The sequence below is a fragment of the Olea europaea genome, chromosome 14 (genome assembly GCF_002742605.1).
Source record: "Olea europaea var. sylvestris chromosome 14, O_europaea_v1, whole genome shotgun sequence".
In the NCBI taxonomy this organism is placed as follows: domain Eukaryota; kingdom Viridiplantae; phylum Streptophyta; class Magnoliopsida; order Lamiales; family Oleaceae; genus Olea; species Olea europaea.
This window is the reverse complement of record NC_036250.1, coordinates 4,274,014-4,300,349: the sequence shown is the minus strand read 5'-3', so window position 1 is coordinate 4,300,349 and position 26,336 is coordinate 4,274,014. Positions and strand designations below refer to the sequence as shown.

At 31.8% G+C, this 26,336-nt stretch overlaps 2 protein-coding genes and 1 long non-coding RNA gene across 3 annotated transcripts; all 3 read left to right on the top strand.

Annotated features, from left to right (window-relative positions):
• Nucleotides 1-4,938: 4,938 nt before the first annotated feature.
• LOC111409613 lies at nt 4,939-5,896 on the top strand. Its single transcript, XM_023039638.1, has one exon. It carries the CDS (start codon nt 5,082-5,084, stop codon nt 5,877-5,879), a length of 798 nt encoding a protein of 265 aa, XP_022895406.1. The 5' UTR covers nt 4,939-5,081; the 3' UTR covers nt 5,880-5,896.
• An 8,720-nt stretch (nt 5,897-14,616) lies between these two features.
• LOC111409612 lies at nt 14,617-20,673 on the top strand. Its single transcript, XR_002705501.1, has 3 exons — nt 14,617-16,010; nt 19,391-19,490; nt 20,498-20,673. It is a non-coding gene; the product is annotated as an uncharacterized LOC111409612 (long non-coding RNA).
• A 940-nt stretch (nt 20,674-21,613) lies between these two features.
• LOC111409408 (replication protein A 70 kDa DNA-binding subunit B-like) lies at nt 21,614-25,999 on the top strand. Its single transcript, XM_023039461.1, has 8 exons — nt 21,614-21,631; nt 22,174-22,368; nt 24,613-24,646; nt 24,747-25,016; nt 25,139-25,363; nt 25,453-25,504; nt 25,632-25,781; nt 25,891-25,999. Exons 1-8 carry the CDS (start codon nt 21,614-21,616, stop codon nt 25,997-25,999), a joined length of 1,053 nt encoding a protein of 350 aa, XP_022895229.1.
• Nucleotides 26,000-26,336: the final 337 nt, after the last annotated feature.

Genomic DNA, 26,336 nt, shown 5'->3' with positions numbered 1-26,336 from the left:
GATTGCCAAGGAGAAACATGATGTGGAGCCTGTGGGCGTGTTGCTGAAGGAGCCAATGAGGATTGGGTGTTGATAAGTCGATAAATAGGGCATCATTTGACAGTGTGCCCCTGAACACCACATCCTTGGCAATGCCAAGATATGGACGTGGTGGAGGACGAGCATTACGAGAAGCATTGGATTGTTGATTATGAACGGTGTTTGTGGAAGGGCGCCAAGAATGATTGTTGCGTTGATTGACTGGATTGGCGGTGGCCGAAAAGGGTGATGGCCGTGCATGTGATTGTTGGATAGAAGCTTCTTTGTTGATGATTTTTTCATGAATTTCATCAAAGGAGATCAGTGTTTCATGAGCATTATCTGCGTCAACAATTCCTTTGTATTCCTCGCCAAGGCCGTCAAGAATTTTATCGATGAGATCTTCTTCATCAACAGGTTTTCCAAGAAAAGCAAGTTCATCAGCTCGGTTCTTGATAAATTGCATATACTCGGAGATCGTCTTGGAGCCCTTGACACAATTTTTCAATTGGTCCTTGATCTGTTTGATGTGACCACGGGATGGTTTGGCATATGTATTAGCCAAGGTGGTCCAGGCTTCCTCAGAGGTGGAGTTGTGGGCAAGAAAAGGTTGGATGGGTAGAGAGACTGCACCAAGGAGTGCACTGAAGAGGAGACGATCTTGACACTTCCATGTTGTGTAGGCTGGATTTAGAGCCGACTTACTATCAGCTGTGATTGTTGGTGTGGGACTGGGATGAGAACCATCGAGAAAGCCATAGAGGTCATATCCTTCTAACAGACTTTTGATTTGGAGGCTCCACGTGATGTGGTTGGTGGTGGTCAGTTTTGCGATGTTTGTAGTGTTGATGGTAACAAGAGGATTATTTGGGTTTTGGGTAATTTGAATGGTGGTATGAGTAGAGGTGTCTTCGAAAGCCATTTGAAGAAGGAAGTGGAGAATTGTGAAAGAAGCAGAAGAGAGAAAGGGAAGAAGACAGGTCAGAAATGTGGTAGCTCTGATACCATGAAGAGATAGAGATATAATGGCTTGCTTTTCATTGAATAAAGGTGAGATATTTATACACGTATAGGATGAGAATTGATAGCCAATCTTATATTCTAAACTTAGCTAATTACCTAATCTATGGGATTTATTGTCAATCAAAATATTTACAATAGCTAATAGGATAATTACACAATTAATTCATCAAATAGTTCATTCAAGGTGGGGTTCTTGTGAAAAGGAGGGTTTTTGCCTCTTTAAACGGTAAAGTGTAGGTAACTAATGAAAAAGGTGGGGTTTGAATAAAGAAGATTTATTCCAGAGCTTTCTTGTTTTCCCATCTCCCACAATCCACTTAGTTCCTTTCTTCGGAAACTCTTGACCCTTGAGAACGCTTCTCCATGTATATGAAGAGAAATAAGTAGCCTTGCATTCGAGCAAACTTGAATTCTTAGGATACTATGAGTCTGGTTCAGAGAGGATTTTGACTTGCCATTGAGGTAGTATTGACCTTGCTGATGCTCCTTAGGCCTAGGCCCCTTCCCTTTAAGTTACTGTCACGACTAAAGTAATAACCATTGTCGTAGGAAGTTTCTCTTCGATGTGGTGCAGCTTGACCAATCAAAAGTGTCTATGGAAGCCTAATAAGTCCGTTACATAGCGTACCTAGTGGAAAGAATGGTTAATTTTTAAGATTAATGCTACGTGGCACCATTGGAACTAAGAACCCAGATATATGTAGTAGTGGTGTTTTGAGTTGCACACCAAATTAGGGCAGAAGTCTTGACAAGTGGCACCGAGGACATAAGTTTTGAGAATCCTAATGTGAGGATGGTCCTGAGGCATATATCTAGAGCTATGCACCAAATTGAGTCAAGGCGTAACTATTGAAAAATGGCACTAACAACGTAAGTTTGAAAGTTCTAATTGAGAGCGCCTCAAAATGTTACTCTAGAGGTTTTTTCAAAATAGTGATTGAAGGCCTTCAATAATTTTTGAACAATGATAATGACTTTTCAATGTTATATGAGAAAATTGATTTGTTTAAAAGATAAAATTAATGAATACATTCATAATATTAATATACATATTACTATAATATTACAAACATTTTTTCCCTTAGAGGTAGCTTTTAAAGAGAGAAACTGAAATATGTCCATCACTTTCCGCTTTCTAAATAATGTATACTTCTTCAAATTTCTGGTCTGTTATTTCATAGATACTCTTTCCTCTTCAAAATAGTTACCAAATACTTATACATCATTTTCTACAAATTTCAAACCATCTAGGCATTCTCGATAAACTGGGCAGAGTTGACAAAATTTTCTAATCAATTAGATCCCCTAGTCTTCATCGACAATATAAACAATAAATTCCATATTGTCAAGAATCTCATCAGCTTTGGCTATAGCACATTTTAAAGATAGGCCACTAAAATCATTTTGTATATTTGGATGACAATACCCCATATTTAACAAAATTTTAAACTGAAAACGTAGTTTACTTTGTCCTGAAAAAAGTAGACAAGTTAGAAATTTCTCTCTTATTTTAGGTGGACTTCTAATTAATTTACTCATTTGAAGGCTTATGAGAATAATTTCAAGTAAAAAACAATCTACTCGTGTGCGCAACAATTAATATCTTCTGAAGTTTTAAAATATTTCATCGAAATTTGCATATGAAAATGGCAATTTTGGTGTGGCAGATGATGAAACTATATATGGACAGTGATTTGCTGTCACGATTCCTTCTGTTTTCTGGTTCAAACTTAGCAGCATGACATAGAGATATACAAGATCCATTTAGTTAGGATGCACATACAAATTTTTAACATTTTTTGTGGCCTTCCTGTCCAACATCAATGGGGACAAGTTATTCGTGTGCAGTCATATAATTGAAATGCAACAATAGTAAGAAATCATATTTGGTGGAAAATATTCTTTCTGTCTCTTCCACTTCGTCTGCCAATATATATACGTGATTCAACTTTCTCTCGATCTTCCAAGTTCCAAAAACAATAGCTAATTCAACTTTGCATTGATCATCAAAATTTTAGAATTTAAATGGTTTTCCATGTTAGATCAAACAATTTGACATCTAAATTTCATCCAGTAATTGCTAAAGTTGAAGATCATAACTGCAGCCTCCCAAGAAGCATCTGTTTCAGTTACTTCCAGATGCACACACCTGGCCAGCCTCACAGATTGTCAGGAAGATACTAATAATTTTATTCAGCTTTAATCAGTTCAACAAGACCTAGCCAACGAAAATTTGGCCAGTGAGTTGCTTGATGGATCTATCAAACTTGTCGAAATTTGTGGAATTGGTCATAAGTAGCATTTCTGATGAAAGAATCTGTTCAAGAACTCCAATCTTCTTTGAGAAGAAATAGAGGAACTGATGCATATATAAATTCAAGAAAAAACATAGACAAATTGGTCAGAAGGTGCATCAAAAATTTGAAGAGTTTCGACCAATATTCGATGCCATTCTTAGATTTAAAAGTAAGAAAAAAAAAAATCTTAATGCTACTGGAACTATGCTAAAAGAACCACAGGCCATTAGCTTCTCTGTGCTCAAGTCTGCATTGTTAATATTTGCATCGAAGCAAAAAAATCGGTCCCTGGTTTCCTAGTTCACCAAATCAAGCTGGGTAGATTCTCAAAGAGAAAAAGAAAGCAACGCTCAAGAATTGTATGCCTTGAACACCCACGACACATTATCTGTGCCAAATGTGATGAAGAGCTGAAAGAATCAGAAATGAGTCAAATGACCATCCAGAAACTTGAAGAGAACTTAGAATCTTTCTTTAGTAGTTAAAGTTAAAACAAGAGTTTCACTTCTTAATGTCCTCAACAATTAGCCTTTAGTGATAATACTCATATAATTTTGTAAATCGCTGTCAATATAGTACAGTCAATATTTTTGAACCTTCAATCCATTTTTGTTGATCAATCTCTCTCTAAATATACTCATAAGTTATCTTTGTTGGTACTTTACCAATCATACAAGTACCTTTACGTTCAGCGCTTGAACTTTCACCTTTTGTATTGACTTTAAAGTTCTCTTAAAGGGCGAGGTTTATACGATGATTGGAAAGGATCAGATAACTATTATACACAAGATTTTGACTTTTTTACTTCTTTAGTATTGTCAATTACCATTAACTTTTCATTACAAAACAAGCCATAATAGTTTGCTCATCTCTTTAGTGGTTTTAGCTTATGTTTAAATACATCAAGCACCCACAATTATTGAAACACATGGAGGAGTTGAACTTCTAGAGTGCAAAAATATTATTAGCTAAACTTAATTATTAGAGAAACAATTTGCTTAATAATATTTAATTATGACAGTATGATATTGCAACAGCCAGAAACAATTTCTAGTTCTAGGCTGTCAAGATTCGACTTGTTCTTTATAATTGAATAGTTAGTGGACTAACAATAACCATTTACATTGATCTCAATATTAGTGCCGTTCAAAAGATACAATTAAAAAGTTAAAAGACATATTTAAGCATGTAAAAAATAGGGCCATGATTGTTTTCTAATAGCAGTTTACTAGTCTCTCTCTCTTTTTTTTTTTTTTTACTCCCTTTGGATAATCAGATGATCTCATTTGTTTAAGCTGGATTACATGTACTCGTGTGCGCCTATATTTTATTTCCTTCACTTTTTCAAGATAAGCAATCACCCTGCCTACATGAACTGAACATTATTAAATAAACTTCATCACTGTCAAGATTCCCTAAGCTTCAAGAACAGTAAAGCATCATTTCACTGAGATCTGCATGATCCAATTTTTTAGCTTGAAATCCTAGCATTATGTGTTAACAAAAAATATTCAAACCTTGTCCCCTTTCTGTTTCAGATTCTTGGAGCATGAAACTAATGTGAAATAATATTTATTTTAGTTTCCAGTGGTGATGAGACCTTTGATGTGCAACATATTCTTTCTGTTTCCATTCATTCATCTCTCTATATATAGGTGGTGCCAAAGAGATTGTTTTAAACATCTTTCCTCAGTATTCAAATTCCAGAAAAGTCTTAAAAACCATTCCTTTCATTGAAGAAAGATGGCTTTCCACGTTAGATCAAGCAGTTTTCCATCTAAATCTCATCCAGCAATTGCTAATGTTGAAGATCATATATGCAGGCTAAAGTCCTCAAAAGAAGCATCAGTGTCATCTTCTTCCATATGCACACAGTTGGTCGACCTCAGAGATTTGCACGAAGATATTAATAATTTGATTCAACTTCCATCTGTCCAGCAAGCCCTCCTCGATGAAACTTGTGCCAGAGAGTTGCTTGATGGATCTCTCAAGCTTGTCGACATTTGTGGTATTGCTCGAGATGTTATAATTTTGATGAAGGAATCTGTTCAAGAACTCCAATCGTCTTTGAGGAGAAATAGAGGCATTGATGCATTTATGACTTCAAGGAAGAAGATAGACAAAATGACAAAAACTTGCATAAAAAATTTGAAGAGTTTGGAACAAAGCTCTGCAGACAAGGACAGCAAACTTAAGGCCATTGCAACCGTACTGAAAGAATCACAGGTCATTGGCTTTTCTGTCCTCAAGTCTACATTGACCATTTTTGCATCCAAGCAAAAAACTTGGTCCCTGCTTTCCAAGTTCACCCAATCAAGCCACGTACACTCTGGAACAGAAGAAGAGAGCAATTCTCAGGAATTGTTTGGCTTGAACATCAACAAATTGCGAAAAGACATGGACAAAGTATCTGTGCAACATGTCATGAAGCAGTTGAATGCATCAGAAATGACCATCCAGGAACTTGAAGAGAACTCAGAAGCCCTCTTTAGGAGTTTAGTCAAAATTAGAGTTTCTCTTCTTAATGCCCTGAGCAACTAGCCTTTATTTTGTGATAATGCTGAATTTTGTAGATCATTGACAATATGTATATAATATAATCAGTATTTGTGAACCTTCAACACATTTCTGTTTATCTCAACAAAACATACAAGTACATTTACTTTCAATGGTTGAACTTTACCTGTTCTATTAACTTTTAAATTCTTTAAACGTAAGTTTGGTAAGTAGTACTCTATAGTTTTAGCCTATCTCTTCAATTAATTGAAGCACGTGGATCAGTTCAACTTTAGAATGCAAAAACGTTATTATCTGAACGTAATTATTAAGATACCATTGTGCTTGATTTTTTTCAGTAATGATAATGCAAATGGAACAACCAGGAATAATAATGTCTTGCTAGGCTGTGAAGATTCTTCTTGTTCTTTATAATTGAATAATTAATGGATGAACAATAACCAAATTCATTGATCTGCATAATTAGTGCCTTCTGAAAGATACAATTAAAGAAATTAAGCCATTTTTGAGCACGTAAAATTTGGGCTATGATTGCATTTCAATAGCTGTTTATAGGTGGATTACTAAATCTTTTACTCGTGATTATATGGTCCCATTTGTTGTCCAGAAGGTTTACGTGTACTCGTGTGCACCTATGTTATATTTCTTCCATTGTCCAACAGATGACCAACACCCGCTGCTTCTTGAGTTAAAAGAACAATTATTAAATCTACTTCATTTCTGTCAAGATTCCCAATTGCTTCAAGAAAAGTAGTGCTTCATGTCAGCGAAATCTGTATGATCCACATTTTCAGCGTCAATTGTTGGCATTATCTGCTGAGAACAGTTTTATTCAGGGCTGTCCCCTCTCTGTTTCAGATGCCTGGAGAATTAAACTCGTGCACAATTTTATTTATTTCAGTTTTGAGCAATTATGACTGATGAGACATTGTAGGTTCAACATATTCTTTCTTTCCCTTTCTTCAACAATGCATGTATTATAGGTGCCAAAGGGATGTCTTAAACGTCATTCTTCAAGACTCAAATTCTACAGAAGTCTTAAAAACCATTCAATTTGCCAAAGAAAGATGGCTAATGATTTTGCAACCTCCAATCCAAATTCCCACACCTGATCATACAGTTTTTAATTTAGATCTCATCCAGTAGCTGCAGACGTTGAGATTTTTTTGTGTAGGTTAAAGGCCTCTAAAGCCATGTCTTTCTCGCTTCAATATAGCAACTTAGCCACCATTAAAGATTTGCTTGAAGAAATTGGCAATTTGAATGAGCTTCATTCTAGCAGCAAGCCATTCCCTTGAACAAGGTACCAGATTAGCAGCCAAGGTTTTGGATGGATCTCTTATGTTGTTGGATGTCTGTAGTACTGCAACTGCAAGAGACATTCTTTTCTACTTGAAGGAATCTATTGATGGCACGCCCGTTCCAAATCATCCTAGTACCCGAAACGTGACGTGCGTCAATTATGGATACCAATTAGATGTCCAACCCACCATTAAGACTGACTGTGATCTGCTACTAACTAGATAAAATAAGCTCATTTTTATGTCAAAAAATGTGGGCCCAAAATGATGTTTACATGTTTAATTTAAATGATACAATAACCCAAATATGTTATGTAGCTATGGGTGCAAATCAACAGGCTCTTCAAGGCTGCTAGAACTCGATTGTTGCCTCCAAGAAAAATTGTGGAAAAATATGAGTCGATAACTCGGTGATTGAAAATTTTTGAAAATAAGTATACTTTGTCATTTATTATACGTATTTGTCGAAGATCGAGTTTCATATCATTTAATAATTCACAATGTAACATCATATCATCATAGTAAAAAGTGATATATTTTCATAACACTCATCACAATAATGAACTGGAAACTCCACAAAAAAATGTATCCTTTGACTAAAATATGTAATCTAGTCATACACATGTAGACTATCCCTTGGGTTAAGCATTTTCGCCACGAGCTTTAGGTCCTCCTCCATGAACAAAAGCAGGTCTCAAAGACATCTGATAATCAATTCTAAAATACGGCCAAGACCTCTTTATAAATTATATAGATAATGTCAAAACCAATGTCCGGTCAAGACCCCTTCATGTAGGATAGAATACAGTAAAGACCTCTTTGTAAACTAGAATAAATATGTAATCACAAGTACTTTTCAAGTCAATTTCAATAACACGTACATTTTAGTCCTCAAATTTCCAATAATAGAAAATCCATAGATTCCTTTATTATATCATTTCTGGCCCCCTAGTACTTGTAATTACAGTTTATGTCCAACGAAAATCATTTCATTTATACAAATTACGTCCTTATTTGACTTTGAACAATTGCATTTTTTGATGTTGATTAAATAATTTGTTCACTTTGACTATAATGAGTGAGGTGTAATAGTTGATAATCTAGAACGATGTCTTCAGAGGAGCAGTGTCGAAGAATCTATCTAGGAAATCAACTTCATGCTATTTGCAAAAGGAAGATCAAGATGACAGTTTTAAAGATTGTTAAATATCTTAAGAATTTCGAAAAGAACTGCCCTTTGGAACAATTAAACGACAACAACCTTTTCATATGCATTAGGGAGAAAAGAAAAGTTAAAGAAGAGGTAATTTCCACTGATTTTTAATTTATGCAATCAAATTATGACAAGGAACAGTAAAGCAGGGTCCATGAAATCGAAAAGGAACTAAGCTATGGTAGTACAAGATGTTCTGCAGCAACTCAAGACAGTGTAACCAGCCATTCTAGAACTTGACATACGACTGAAAGCCATTTTCAGGAGCTTGACGAAAATATGAGTTGCTTTACTTAATGTACTCAACCATTAGGGTGAAATGGTCAATATTTCAATAATCCTAATACAGTTTTGTCCCTTTTACATTTGTTACAAGAGAATGAATACATATATACTTGTCCTCCTTGATTACTCCACGGTCCATATAAATCTTATAAGTGAAATGCATTGTATTCATCATCGTGAACAGTTAGTTGAATTCATACTGCCAAAGTAAAGCCCGAATAAATTTAGGAGCCCTTTTTCACCACCAAATCTTTCATACTAGCAACAGTTATGAAAACCAATTTTTTTCTTCTTTTCCAAGCTATTCATTATTTATTTCATATTTACTTTCTGGAAATCAAATTTTGTTGTTTTGGTGATCTGACTGTCTCGAAAATAAACATTCTTTGTCGTAATAGGAACAACTTGAGTCTATCAAAGTATAAAAAATTTCAATGTCAATATTATCACACAACAGCAAGGTCAGCTATTAATTATAGCTAGTGCAAGGATGCCAAGAAATTCTTCTATATGAACTGTAAATAGTCGTTTTCAATGTTCTCCGTGTAATTTGATTTAAAATTAACAAGTAACCGAATTCAGGTTGTGATCTTTTCAAGTTCATAAGTTGATGTCTATTTAATTTACTCATTCAGGGAATTGTAAGTAAAATAATGTCAAGCAAATAATATACTCGTGTGCACCAATAATATATTCCCTTTCTGTTTGAAGATCAGAAACAACACAGCCTGTAATATTATAATTATGGCACTCAATTCTCTCCTTACCTAATAAAAATATATTTATGTTGGAGAATACAAAAACATATGACAAATTAGTGGATCTTGCAGAGTTTTTACTTGATGAATATCTCAGAGGCAGGTGCTGTAATATAGAAAACTTTCTTCCGTGGCTTCAGAATTTTTTTCCTCACACGTGAGACCTTTTGAAATTTCATATGATATGCTTGAATCGCATATGAACCTGAGGAATATTTTTAGCCTTGTTTGAGGGGCTGGGTTGTATGAAATATATTGAGCAACTTCAACACAAAATGAAGGGCAATCAAGACCATTCATGGTTCGTCAAAATAGTTCAAAAAAAGATGAAATTGTGTAAAGGGTAAAATCCTAAACAAGAGAAAAGACCAAGTATCATTAAGAAAGAACTTAAATTAAAATATTATTAACTTCTGCCATGATTCCTTTTGTTTGATAAGTCAAGTATGGCAGCATCACACAGAGCTCTACAAGATCCATTTAATTTGGATCATTTAAGGCACACACAGATTGTTTACAATTTCCGGTCACCTTCCTGTCCAACATCTACAGGGACATAGTATTCGTGGGAGATTGTACTTAATTGAATTACAACAATAATAAGAGAAAATATTTGGTGGAAAATATTCTCTGTGTCTCTTCTAGTTCATCTGCCTATATATAGCTGGTTCAAATTAACCTCATCATCAAATATTGAAAAATATAGCTGATTCATCTTAACTCTGGTCATCATGGCTTTCCATGTTAGATCAAACAGTTTGCCATCTAAATCTCATCCAGGCATTGCTAATGTTGAAAACCATATCTGCAGGCTAAAGTCCTCCAAAGAAACATCAGTATCAGCATCTTCCATATGCACAAAGTTGGCCAGCCTCAGAAATTTGCATGAAGATATTAATAATTTGATTCAATTTCCATCTCTCCAGAAAGTCCTCGTCAATGAAAATAGGGCCATTGATTTGCTTGATGGATCTCTTAAGCTCATTGATATGTGTGAAATTGCTCGTGACGTTATATTTTTAACGAAGGAATCTGTTCAAGAACTCGAATCTTCTTTGAGGAGAAATAGAGGCATCGATGCATATAAGACTTCAAGAAAACAGATTGACAAAATGGTTAAGAAGTGCATAAAAAATTTGAAGAGTTTCAACCCATGTTGTACACCGCTGTTAAACGAAGACAGCAATCTTAAGGCAATTGCAAGCATGTTTAGAGAAGGCTTTTCTGTCCTCAAGTCTGCATTGACCATTTTTGCATCAAAGCAAAAAACTTGGTCCCTGGTTTCCAAGTTCACCCATTCAAGCCTTGTACATTCTCAGATGGAGGAAGAGAGCAATGATCAGGAATTGTATGCCATGAACATCCACAAATTGCAAAAAGACATGGACACATTATCTGTTCAAAATGTCATGAAGCAGTTGATGGAATCAGAAATGACCATCCAGGAACTAGAAGAGAATTTAGAATCCTTCTTTCAGAGTTTAGTCAAAACTCGGGTCTCTCTTCTTAATGTCATCAGCGATTAGACTTTAGTTATTTTGCTTATTTTTACCATACGCCTCAGTTGTAAACATTTGTCAGTATAGAAATCGATACTTTTACCGATTCAGTATCAATAGAATCAATATTTTTGCAGCTTTAACACATTTCTATTAATCTACATGTCTGTCTATTAAAATATACTCATCTGTTTTATTCGTCATAATTTTTGGTCAAGCATCTTTGTTTTTAGGGGTGTTGACGTCGAAATTTGTTTAGTTGGATGGGACTAATGTGATTTCCAGTGTCATTTTTCATGATCAACATGAACCTTTCACAATTTTTATTTCCTCTAATAGTCTGTGCTGATGCTTAGGTGGATTTAGCCTATTTCTAAGCACAACTAGCACCTACAATTAATTGAAGCACATGGATCGGTTAATTCTAGAATAAAAAATGTTATTACCTTGACTAATTACTAAAAAGTGCATACAAAATTTGTGCAAAACATTGACAGAATAGTTAAAAAGTGCATAAAAAAATTGGGGTTTCGACCAAGGTTCTTGTGAGATGTTAAAGAAAGACAGCAATCTTAAGGCCACTGTAAGCATGCTAAAAGAAGCACAAGCCATTGGCTTCTCTGTCCTCAAGTCTGCATTGTAATTTTTGCCAAAAAAAAAAAAAAAGTCCCTAATTTCCAAGTTCACGCAAGTAATCTTATGGCCACTGTAAGCATGCTAAAAGAAGCACAAGCCGTTGGCTTCTCTGTCCTCAAGTCTGCATTGTAATTTTTGCAACAAGCGCCAAAAAAATATATATATAAAAAAAAAATAATAATAATAATAATAATTCTAAGTCCCTAGTTTCCCCAAAAAAAAAAAAAAAAAAAAAAAAAATCTAAGTCCCTAGTTTCCATGTTCACCCAATCAAGCCGTGTACATTCTCAGACAGAAGATGAGAGCAATGCTCAAGAATTGTATGCCTTGAACATAGAAAAATTATAAAAAGACGTGGACAATTATCTGTGCAAAATGTCACAAAGCAATTGGAAGAATCGGAAATGACCATCCAGGAACTTGAAGAGAATTTAAAAGCCTTCTTTAGGAGTTTAGTAAACACTAGAGTTTCTCTTCTTAATGTACTCAGCCATTAGACCTCAGAAATTTTGACAGCTAACTTTTTGTCATACCACACGGTTATATAATCTACTACCTCTTAAAAGAGAGAGGCTTTAATATTACTATTCATTTATGTCACATTGCTTTTCACACTACATCCAACTTATCCGATTTTGCTACAGTAGTTTATTTATGTAAGAAAATGGGACACGCTTTCTTCTCTAGACCACGTAGTCTACTTCTTCTACTGCTTTTCTATTGTCTCCACATCCGCCCTTGTACAATTGTTGTGGGCCCGCATTCATTTCTCAATGTCAGTGAGACGGAAAATTATTTGTTACAAATTTGACTTTTATGGCATGGTACTGGTAAATGTCATGAATTCCTACTTTATCCTCAATATCAAAATTGATTGAAAATAATGTGAAGCATTAAGTTAAGGGTATTTTTGACAAAATGATTATTAAAGTTAGGGTGTCATGGTCTTTTCAATTTTCATATAATAAATGCAATCTGTCATTGTCTGTAAAATATATAATGTGAATTTTGATTCCAATCTGCTTTATCTAAATCATTTCTCACGAAAATTGTTTTTGTTTGTCGTTTTTCTTCTTCATTGTTTACCTTCATTGTTTACCACTGCTTCTCTGTGAAACGAGAAAACACCTTTTGAAATAGTATAGAAATTAGACACCGGTAATATTTCATGTTTACTTTCATGTACGGTAATATTTTTTTACAAAGAAACTTTTCTATTTGTATTGTAAATTATGGACTATTTTAGCTTCCAATTTTTTTTTTGTAGATTTGAACTAAAATTTTTTGCTATTTATGTGTATAGGTTAGATCATATTAGTTATCTCATGGAATCGAAGGCTGTAGTGGGGAGATCTTTGTCAGGTAAGGGTTTTGAATTTATTTATTTATTTTATTTTTATTTTTTTGGTCCAATTGATGTTTTGTGCTTCTATGTATAAAATTTCCGAATATGTATGTACTATGTGATTTTATAACTTCCTATGCAAGGATCTCAAATTTGAGCCTCGTGCTTTTAAAGTTGAGATGATTTTAAATTTTTTACCCAAACCTTATAAACATAATTCAATCATTTGCCTTCCCTTATCTTTGCTTTACTAATTCTAGAGGGAGAAAAAAGAACTCATCGAGATTCGAGAACAAAAGAAAAAGGAAAACAGGAAGTATTTGACCATCTTTATATTTGGATACCACTTCAAACAGTAAAAGTCATAAAAACAGAGAAGTGGAAAAAGGCAACAAGAAACTAAAGTTGGGAGAAATTGCTTTTTTGTAATATACGGTGAGATATGAAATCTTTATTTGAAGAATTACTTTAGTTATATACTTTTTCATTAAAAAAGATACTTGGCTAGAGCTCTTTGAGGCATAAATTCATCGATGGAAATCTTTTATTACCTTCAATAGAATATCGAAAGGTGGATACTAAATACTAATGATGAATTTTAGGAAGAACTTGAATTGATACAATCAAATCTTCAAATTTAATTATATGGAATACTATGTGCCATCATTTTTTGTTTTTATTTTTCATTAATTAATTTACTTTATGTTCAAACAAGTTTGTGGTTATGTTTGTTGTCCTCTTTTAACGTCTAAAATAACTATTTGATTTCAAGAAGCAAACAATATATTTGTTAGCATGCCATGGTATTGACATTTTCTTTTTGTTAATAGTCTTTTGTATGAAGTGCTAGGGGACACTAAGTGGCCTATTTTTTGTATCCTTTGTGGATCTTAACTAGCATTTATCTTTCAATAAAAACATAAGATAAACAGGATAATATTTCAGATGTGCTTGACACTATTTTCTATGTTCCGATGATGTAGGACAATTGTGTAATCTTTTGTTAACGACAATTTCTACGTAATTCAGGTATAGTTTCTTTAAACAATATCCATTTTACACTAATTTTTTCAATTTTTCTTAGTGATATGTGAAATAACTTTGAATATTTTTTTATATACAACTTTCAGTTCTTTTCTTGACTATTTTGTATATTTCCACTTTTCAACTTGTATATTTTTGCTTCATTACTTTCAATTGCTATCCTGATTCTTTTGTGCACTTCCAGTAGTCAACTTATGAATTTATTAAGTTCATGATTTTTGATGAATTACTTACATTATAATTTTAGAAAAATACTGGATGTGTAGGTTGACTGGGTTGGAGCAAAATCACTAAAATTAGAGATGAAAACCTCGTTCCTTTTTGGAAGTCTTTCTCTTCTTCATCTTCAATAGTAGTATAGCAAAAACATTTACAAAATAATAATAGTATTTATGTTTAAAAAAAAACTCTTTATTTTACAAAAATCAAATGAAAATAGTAATATTTTTTTTCTCCTGCATTTAAATCCTACAAGTCTTATTAAAATTTTATTTAATCAATATGTGAGGCAGCGATGTTTATCTTTATTACTATTGCATTCAAGTAAACGATTTTTGTGATTAAACTTTAGTTTTATGCATGTTTTTAATGTTGTGAACGTCTGATTAACTTGTGTTTGTCAAATATTTTTCCTATTGTGGAAATTGAGTAGTATTAATAATTTTTTTTTGTTATTTCATTTACTAAAATGAATTTTTTTCATTAAATTAGAGGTGAAGTTTTGTTCTCCATGAATTCTTCAAAAATATCTGCTGATCAAGAATCTAGATTTTGTAACATTGATGGTACTTCTCAAAATACAAGTAAATCATATACTGCATTTATTCGCCAACAACAAAATCAAAGATAGGCGGATAAGAGGAATCGAATTCAAACTCCACGCATTGATCGACGTAAAAGGATAAATGATTCTACATTATCTGGAAAAAATAATTAAGGTGTTTCCCATGCTCAGAAGTTTACAGTTCCTCCTATTTTCCAGGCTTCCACTTCAAATCAAGAATCGACTAATATTGTTCATTCTAAAGTACGAGAATTTTCTAACCTATTGAACATACCAACTAATGCATATGTATTACGGACATGGAACTACTATGAACATTGTGGTGCACGAAAATTTTATAGAGAAACTAAAGGGTTTTGTTGTTCTGATGGAAAAGTTAAACTTTATATGGCTGATTCACCGACTGAATTGTATGATTTATTTACTTCTAAAGAACTTGAATGCATGGAATTGAAGAAAATTGCACGTGGATATAATAACCATTTTGCTTTCACTTTGTTTGGTGTAAAATGTGATAAAGAACTTTTTAGAACATATAAAAGTATTTAGACTTTTAGAGTTCAGGGACAAGTATATCATTATGTGAATCAACTTATGCTAGAAAATAATAAGCCTTCTTATATGTAGTTATATTTTTATGATACAGATAACGAAATTGAAAATCGTATGAAAATTTTGTTGAATCTACTTTGATCATTTTGATTGAAATCTTGAAAGTAAATCCATATAGTAGACTCTTTAGGTCTTTAAGTAATATGACTAATTTGCATGACCATCGAATACAAATAAGATGCGATCCTGGACTTGATCAAAGAGTCTTCAATATTCCTTCAGCATCTCAAGTAGCTGCTGTATGGGTTGAGGATGATGACAATGCAAATATTCGTACTCGTGATATTACAATATATGGTCATTCTAGTGATTTATAGAGTTCATTATTGTTATGGTTGTTATGATCCTTTGCAATATCCTTTACTTTTCCCATTTGGAGAATATGGTTGGCATGAAGTTATTCAAAGATACCAAACGACATATTTTGAAACTCAAAATTTGGCTGACTGGGTAGCTTTTCCTAGCGCAGTAAATTTTGCAACCGAAATCATTGAAAAAGAGGCCGAAAGTTTGCTAATACACTTTTTTGTATGTTTTCTAACTTATATAAAGTAAGTGTTCTAGATGGATGTAAGATGCATTTTCTTTATCCTCATGCAATGCTCAATGGAATGAAGAAACGATCTTAGGTTTCTTGTCGAGAGTACTATTCCTACAAGTTACAAATTAGACCTTCTGGTAAGTTTGTGTTACTTCACACTGGTAGACTTTCAACAATATGTTGTAGATATGTACGTTAAGATTGAAACTATCATATTAGACTATTTTCGTAGCAACCAAAACCAAATACGTGCTGAACTTTATCAATCTATTGTAGATAGTATTCAAAATGGGGAAACAAGAGGGTCAAAAATTGGTTAGAAGATTGTTCTACCACAGACTTTCACACGTGGGCCTAGAGATATGCTCAAAAGATATTTAGATGCAATGGCTATCGTTCAACGCTATGGAAAATCAGATATATTTCTAACTATAACTTGTAATCCAAATTGGCCTGAAATTACGGAAGAACTGGAATACAATGACGAAGTTCAAAATCGACCAGATTTAATTGCACATATATTTAGAGCAAAATTAGAAGAATTAAAAAATAATTTGTACAAAGAAAATATTTTTGGCCCAGTTATTGCTCATATATACATGATTGAAATTTAAAAAAGAGGGCTTCCTCATGCACATTTATTGTTGATTTTCAATTCCGCCCATAAAATTTGTTGCACTGAACAAGTTGATATGATAGTGTCATGTGAAATTCCCGATAAGAATAAAAACTTGCATCTTCATTCTGTAATTGCAAAACAAAATATGCATGGTCCTTGTGAAAATCTTAATCCAAAAAATTTGTGTATGTTGGCAAGCAGTGGTTGTAAAAATAAATATCCTAAGGATTATTGTAACAATACTATATTTGGTGATAACTCATATCCATTGTATAAATGTTGTAATAATGGTATTTCTATTAAAGTGAGAGGTCAAATGTTAGATAATTGATGAGTTGTACCATATAATCCTTATTTAAGTACAAAATTTGACTGTTATATTAATGTTGAAGTATGTTATTCTATTAAAGCAGTAAAGTATTTGTACAAATATGTGTATAAAAGACATGATCGTATTAATTGTTTCTTAGGCAGAAATGAAACGGACAAGGAAATTGATGAAATTTCTACTTATCAATCAGCTAGATGGATATCTCCACCTGAAGCTATGTGGAGAATTTTTTCTTTCAATTTGTTAGAAATTTATCCTATTGTTTATACTTTACAAATTCATATTAAAGATCAAAAACACGCAACTTATAATAATAAAGATGATTTATCTATTATTATTGGGAATGAGTATACGAGAAGAACAATGTTAACAGAATTTTTTCGGATGAATGAAGCAAATGAATTTGCTCGAACATTGTTGTATCGAGATTTCCCAATACATTTTGTGTGGAATGCAAATGGGAAAGTTTGGACTCCTAGAAAACAACACATTGTTATAAGACGAATTGTGACAATCAATCCATCTGAAGGAGAACGATATTTCCTTCGTGTTCTTCTGAATTATTTTAGAGGTCCAACATCATTTGATAGTTTTAAAACTTTAAATGGAGTAACTGTTAATACATATCGAGAAGCAGCACTTTTACATGGTTTGTTAAAAGGGGATAATCATTGTGAAGAATGTCTATCCAAAGCTATTATTTACAAAATGCCTAATTCTTTAAGACGCCTTTTTGCAACACTTCTTACACTTTGTAGCCCTAATCATTCAAAGCTATTGTGGGATAAATATAAAGCCTATATGATTGATGATTATGTACATCGAAACATATATGTTGAAGATGTTGAAGTACAAGCTTTGGAAGACATCAATTCTATATTAGAATCATTAGGTAAAAATGTAAATGATTATGGAATAGTTTCATTCTTCGTAAATATAGATGAGACTCAAAGATTGACAAGAATGGTTGCAGAGGAAACAATCAATTTCAATATTGAACGAGGCTTCAATTATGTAGAGCAATTAAATAAAGAAAAACGATTTGCATATGATACAGTTATGGAAAAAATAAAAAATGAATCAAGTGGTACTTTCTTTATTGATGGTCCAGGGGGAATACGGAAGACTTTTTTATACAAAGCCATTCTCATTAGTGTAAGAAGTCAAAATTTCATTGTTTTGGCAACAGCATCCTTTGGAGTTGCTGCATCATTGTTGCCTGGAGGTCGCACAGCTCATTCGAGATTTAAAATTTCTTTAGAAACAGTTGGTGAAGTGATCTGCTCTGTTAGCAAGCAATCAGCTTTAGGAATGTTGTTGAAAATGTCTAGGTTAATAATTTGGAATGAAGCACCTATGGTAAATTGTTGTACTATTGAAGCTGTAGACAGAATGCTTAAAGATATTATTGATTGTAACTTGCCTTTCGATGGGAAAGTGATAGTTTTTGTAGGGGATTTTTAACAAATTCTACCAGTGGTGCCGAGAGGGAAAAAAGAAGATGTAATGAAAGTTAACTTGGTTTTTTCAGACCTATGGCCTTCCTATTTACATTTACCATTGGTTGAGAATATGAGAGCAAAAGTTAGATCTTATGTTCTATACTTACTTACTTAGAATTGGAGATGGAACAGAAGAAGAACATACTTGTAAGTGCGTTATGCTTCCGAATAGTATAATTCTACCATTTGAAGATGAAATCACATCTTTAAAAATTTTGATACATCATGTTTTTCCAAATATGACAATCTACATGATATGGTAAATAGAGTTATTCTAACGGCTACGAATGAATGTGTTGATTATATTAACAGGATTTTACGTGAACAAATTCTCGGTGAAATTTTTACATACTACAATTTTGATGAAGCAATTGATAAATCAGAACAAAACTTGCAAGAAGATTTCTTGAATACTTTAACACCAATTCGTATTCCACCGCATGAATTGAAACTTAAGATAAACTTTCCTGTAATGTTACTACGGAATATCAATCATTCTGAAGGGTTATGAAATGGAATACGCCTTACTTTTCGAAAATTTGAGAAAAAAACGTTATTTTAGCTAAAATTACAACCGGTGAATATTGTGGAAAATATGTTTTCTTACCAAGGATCCCTTTTATACCTCTTCAAAGTGATAGAAACTCAATTCAATTTAAGAGAACTCAATTTCCGATTAGACCGTTTTTTGCGATGACCATAAATAAAGCACAAGGTCAAACACTTGATTTTGTCAATCTATATCTTCCAGAACCGATTTTCTGCCATGGTCAGCTATATGTAGCATTATCAAGAACAAAAACGAGCACATCTCTAAAAGTTCTATTGAAACCATCAAGCATAGACAATTCTCGTAACACATGTACTAAAAATGTTGTGTACAAAAAAATTCTTTCTTTTATACATTCATATACCTAAAATGTTTTAAAAGGTATATTTTTTTGTCGCTCAGAAATTTTTATAATATGCTATCGTTTAATGATTTTCTCAAAATTTTAATTGCATGCAAAAATATGACGTTACTATTTTTTCATTCTTCACATTTGCTATAAAAAAAATTTTCAGGTTCTATGAGTGGGATTCAAAAGTTCTTTTCAATTCTTTGCTACATGTGTACAATGGAATCCTTAACGACAGCTTCAAATTAAACTCAAGTTTGCAGAAGGTATGATTTTGATTTGTTAGTGTTATAATACTTTGCTAGATTGGTAACCAATTTATGTTAGTGGAATGTGGAAATAGAATGCCATTTCTCTATTTTTAGAGTAGATTTACCTTCAAAAGTTTCACACTTTAATGAATATGAATTGTCACATAAATATTCTTCCTCAGTTATTGAAAACTAATTATCTTGACTAATGCTAACAAAGGCACTGAAAACAAACATTGGAACAACCAAAAGGAATTCGAGAATCCAGCTTAATTGAAAATTCAGCTAAGCTAAACACTCGATCAATTGACTTACTTTTTGATTTAGAAGCAAGCATAGACTTGTCTTGTATTTTCTGGGTTTTTTAATTGCAGATGATTATTATTTAGAAAATTTATTCTTGACATATTATGATATCATACGTTTATCGAAAAATTCTTACATCTTTCGACTTCCAAGTAACAATTAAAGGAGATTAAGAGCATCCTTAGCCTTTCTTAAAAATACGTGAAAAAGTATTTTCAAACATATTTGGATAAGTTACTCCCGTTTAATCTTAAGTAAAAGTTACTTGTTGTGAAAATAACTCACTTTACTAGCAAAATAGGAAAGTTAATTCTAATTTTGATCAATTAAATAACTACTTGTTTACTCAAAAGTACACCTTTTATATAGCCAACCATGTTGAACTCAGTTTATGTATGAACTTTGCTGTTGATAATTACATTTAGAATTTAACAACTGAGTTTATTGGTTGAGCAAGCAACTTTTAGTCTTTTATTAGGTTGAGGTACTATCCTTAGAGAAAGCAATGCTACTATTTAAAATTGAGATAAATCTCTACATCTGCATTCTAATCAATACAATGATGCTGACTACTTTGTCAACTGTCACTTGAGTGCATAACATGAATTATTTCTAGGGCCATATGAATAAATGTTAGTTTTATTAGCATTATACGTTTTATTTGATCCTTTCCACTACTTTTGGTGCTTGATTCCTTATTTAATAAACTCTGCTAGGTGATCAACTAGCAATAGCAAAGGAAACATGGCACGGTTTGGGAATGGATACCAACAAAACGTATCCTTCATCTTCTTTACTAAGAAATAACAAAGACAAGTCAATTGCTGTATTGCCCGTTGATGAGCTGATTGGAAAGGTTGAAAACTTTGTTAGTGTGTGCAATCTCTCATTACATAATATATTTACATGGATACTGGTTAAACTAAAAATTACATATATTTTATTTTTTAATTTGTCTTTGAAAAATTCTGCATATCTGACTTTAAACACGACGATCATACTTTTCTCATTTTATAAGAATCTTTAAAGTGATATTCAATTATTGTATTGCATTTTCTTGGCATTTTGATTTATTAGATAATATATTACTTTTTATTTTCCAATAAACTTGCTTCATTGTTTAATGAGTACATATGTATATTTGGGTACACAACACAAATATGAATTGCTAAATCAACTACTTTTTCATTCTTTCAAATAGTTAATTTAGGCATCAATGCTCTTGTACAAAGCCTTATTGTTGTTGTACTTACTATTAAAACTAAACTTTAAATAAAAGTCTAAAAAAATTCTGCAACAATTCAAGTTTTTTATATTTTGAATCACCAACTGAATTATAATATAAATTAATATACTTCAATCATGACGACTCTAATAAAACTCACTTGCTAATTAGTTATTTATGTTTGCATTTAGGTGACTGAGGGCTATGACAAATTTTTTTAAGGATTTTATCAAGCTAATGTGAAGTTGTAAATCATGGTTTAATAGGGAATTGAGTTCTTTCCAATGGAATTGAAATTTGATCACTTTTTAGAGGTATAAAAGGGATTCTTGATAAGAAAACGTATTTTAAATACTATGAGGTATGACAATTTTATATGTTTTTAATTTATGCTTATCATATTATAAAATATATATATTCATATTGATTTGTATAGCATTTTTCTTTGAGATGTTATATAGTTTTAATATATTTTTTTTCTACGTGTACAATTAGCTTTTTAAGTTAGTTCAATTATTCCAGCTTAAAGTTTTGGTTAAAAATAATGTTTTCATTTACTCCACTAAAATTTTTTTTGTTTCTTCTTTACCAGACATTATCAACACAGATGTCGCTGAGCTCGGATGTTTAGGAACATTTTGTGAGTTGTTTAAATCTTTAGATATATGTGTTAATAGTTTCACATATCTTATAGTGTATCTTAATTTTATTATATTCAAAGACCATTTCACTTTTATTAACTATTTTTGTGAAATAATCATAATTAAAATGTGACAACTTCAAACAATATACACTTCACGCTAATTTCATTCTTCTTTTGTATTCATTTGTGTTTTACTTGATATTCGTCTACATTTAAATGCTCTAAGAACAATAGCAAACAACTAAACCCTAATTGCTTTTCTAAAAATAAGTTTCTAAACTTTATAAATCGTCAAGATTAAATCATTACACGTCTCCATCATTAAGCTTTTAGATAAGTTTCTTTTGCTATTTCCTCCATTTTGTGTTTAAGGTTGGTTCTACAATTTAGAATTTTTTCCATGATGACTGAAATGAAAATTTATTAGTGAAATGATGAAATTGTTTTCACACTGTAAAGTTTCAATTCAAACTTCCAATTTTTGATTCATGTATGCTGCTTATATTGGTTTTAACTAATGACAGCATGTACTAGAGAGGGGAAAACCTCATGAAAGAAACCAAATTATTAGTACAATAATTGGATCTATAGTACAACTGAGCCAGCATAAATTTACTTCAAATGTTGTTGAAAAATGTCTACAGTGTGGTGATTCAACTGCAAGGGAGATGCTGATAAAGAATAATATTGGGCATGGTGATAAAAATGATAATTTATTGGTATGTCTATCTAAAGCTTGGTGTTAACCATTTGTTGAATTCATGTGGTTCCTGTTGCTAAGTGGAAAATACATTGGTAGATCGGGTAATATTGATTTAGTGTTCTCAGTTAATAATGCAAGCATTAAAATTAGCATGAAATGTTGTTATTTCTAATGTTAGTCTTCAGCATTTTGTCATATTCTATTGTGGTTTACATGTCCTTGTCCTTTATTTGGTGCATGAGCACATGAATGCATTAGGTCACATTAATCTGCTTTATCATATTATCAATTAAAATATGTGTGACATATTGAAGATATTTATTATTTTGCGTTTGAAGATTAAAAGCTTATGTGAGAAAACTAAAGACGTAATAATGAAGGAAAGAATACAAATTTCTATTATCTTTCTACTACTATTTTTGTTGAACATTAAAACTTGTGTATTGGCCTAAAACACAATATAAACCCTACCCAAGTGTTTAATATTTCATGCTATAGCCTAGCTACTACAGTTAATATTTAGAAGATATGAATTGTTGAAGATTTAAATATATTTTTGTTCTTTTAAAAAGTATATTAGGTCTACCTAGAAATCATTTTGCTTTTGTTTCTGAAGTGATAAGGAGCTCTAATTATGTATTTGAAGACAAGGTTAGGCAGTAAATTCTAAACTCATGTTTTACTCCTCTTATGCTCAAGTATATTTAAATATTCTTTTTTTATTTATTACAAGATAAGTCCAGCAAAACTTCTTAACATGAAAGGGGACAGACACAATAGTAAAAAGTCTGGATGCCTTAAAGAAATATTTTTAATTTTATAAAATTTCTTTTTATACTTTTTAAGTATATACAAGCTTTTCTTTAGCTATAACATAAAAGATTATCTTTCTATTAAAGAGTAGTGTTAAATACTCAATAAGTATCATTTTGTTCTTTTACAAGTTTTGGTATTATGATATACAATTTATTTTTCTTCCTAAGTTAGGTTTTTTTTTTTTTTTTTTTATGTACAAGAACTAAAGTTGTAAAATAAGAATCTAATCATAGTATGCTTTGTTATATTTTCCATCTTTCTGGCTTCCGGGGTTTTCTATTTAGTCTTTCACTTAATTAAAAACTAATGCTTCTCATATAATTCATACATTTTTCGACCATAAATTGAATTTTCTTCTTAGTAATGTAATAAATGAACACGATAGCTCTTCAAAATACATCAATCCAAGAGAAAATAAAGGAAAAAGAACAAACAACAACGATAGTAATAATTAACCTGATAAGACCTATGATAATATAAGTTAAGATGCTTGACTAGAATATCCCCATAGGTTCCTTAATAAATTTCTTGTGCATAAAGCACTCGTATTTGAAACATATGGATTAACAATCATTCTTTCAATTTGTAAATCTAACACCATTTATTAAATTTTAGCAAATTGTAAAGTGATATTTTTCAAAATGAACACGTGCACCAGTAAAAAACTAACACAGAAAAATACCAACTTCCCATAAAATACTTTTCAACTCTACATATATATCTACGTGAAATAGATATTTTACAAATGATAAAAAATAGTACCAACTTTCCACGCAAAACTTTTAAACATAAACCATCATCAATTACATATATGTCTACGTGAAATAGATATTTTACAAATAATAAAAAATAGTACCAACTTTCCACGCAAAACTTTTAAACATAAACCATCATCAAAATTTTCTTTTAGCTTAATTCTCATCCACACAAAAAGATATTTTACAGCACCAAGTGTATGGTTGCAGATTAAAAAAACAATTCTTCTACTGCATGTTCTATTAATATCTGCTTTCGACTAACTATTTTATAGTACCTTCACTTTCTCCTTCAACACCAAAATTCTACAACAGTATCATAAACATCACACTCTTCAACTGCAACTGCCAAAGTTTAAAAACTCCGTTTTCGTTTTATTATTGATAAGTTTTGCACGTTACTACCGTTTTACTGTAATTATCTTTTAATCGAAAAGAAGAACATTAGATTATTCGATAATTTCTTTTTAGAATTAGAAACATTAATAGAATTTTTACAACAAATTTAACGTAACATTGACAACCGTAGCCATCTGTGTTATAACTTCTTCTTCACATAATCATAGGATATCAAGAATGGCCGCATTTTATAAACTTATCCCATAGATTTCCACTTTTGAGAAGAATTGGACCGCAAAAATCATAGTTGCAGGAAAACAAGCACCTAAAATTGCTCGAAATACCGTTAGCCACTACCAAAATCTTCTCTTAATGGATTTAGAGGTAAATATATATTCATAACTATAAAAATCTTCTTATTTCTGTTCTAAATATTTGTTTTGATAATATATTTATATTGAACTCGTTTCCACGTTTGAACAAGGTAAAAAAGTTATTGCCATTATCTATGATGCAAATATTATAGCCCTTGCAGATGAGCTAACACTAGGGAAAACATACATGTTATCAAATGCAACTGTGAAAGACAACAGAAATGAGTTCAGAGGCTCACTTCAAGACAAAATTTGGACCATAACAGCAAAGACAAAGATAAAAGAACTTAAGGAGGATAATTTAAACTTTCTCTTCTCGAGATATGAACTCACCGGATTCAACAAATTGGAACGCTGCATGGATAGTAATGCAGAGATAAGTATGATTACAAACACACTAACTTATAGCCAATATAAATTTAGTTAACATTTTATAATCGTTCTATTTATATTCATTTTATCATATACAAAATATGATATCAACAAAAATTCCTTGTTACAGGTGTTATAGGCATCGCTATAGAAGTTCGTCAAAAAAGAATTATCCAAACCCAATTTGGCACACAAACATGTCTTCAAGATGTTGTGCTGATAGATAAATCTTTTGAGACGATCATATTAACGATGTGGGACACTTTTGTTGAAAATGATTGCGTTACAATAACTGATAACATCGAAAGCAAACCAATCATATGGACGACTAATTTAAAGGTTTCTTCATACAATGGTAAACAAAATAGAAATATAATATTTCCTTTACATTTATATTTTTTAAGTAAAATAAACACTAACTTTATGATTGAAATTTTTTTTTAGGAGTTACGCTTTCTACAAAAGTCAACAGCACTTTTACATTAATCCTGAAATTGTAGCTGTCACAGACTACAAAGAATGGTTATCGAACAGAACTAAGAAATTTCTTCAATTTTCCTAACTTCATAAATATCATTTACAGTAGTAAATCTCACCCTTAATTGTTTGCTTTATATATGCAGGATTGAAACAAACAAAGAAAAGCTTGACAAACTAATCGAAGAAAAGCCATCTATTGCAGTGACGCCACTCAAAATTTCACCTCCAGACGAAAATAAATTCACACCAATTGCTGACTTACAAGGAGCCCATTTGGGAGTAATTTCAAAAACGTTTATATATATATATATACACTCCATTCTTGCAAGGACACCACTGGTACTCCCTTAACAAAAATTTTTAAAACAGTGATTCTTTTCCCCTTTCTATGCGTTTCACTAGCCTTTCCACAAGGCCTTTACGCTTTGAAGGGTCACTCAGGGCTTATTTTAAAAACAGTTTAAACTTTAACTTGGAGTTAAGATATGCTCTTATCATATACTCAGCATGAAACATAAAACTTTACAAAGGATTTACAGAAACAAAAATCTCATAAATAACATTTGTTCTTTAAAGATCTGGGACTAATATTGATTATTAGTACCATATTTTAGAACAATAGAACATACCTACCGGAATGATCCATCAGTAGTTTAAAAACATAAATATTTTTTGTAGGATATTATCATATCTAAGAACAATTAAAAATTTCCCTTTTGGAGAAGAGAGAGAATTAGAACATGTTTCAAAGAAACAAAGAACTTTTATTATTTTTCTCTATTCTGTGTGTTTACAAATGAAAGAATGACTTCTTATATAGGAAAGAAAAAGGAAGAAAACGCGTTTTT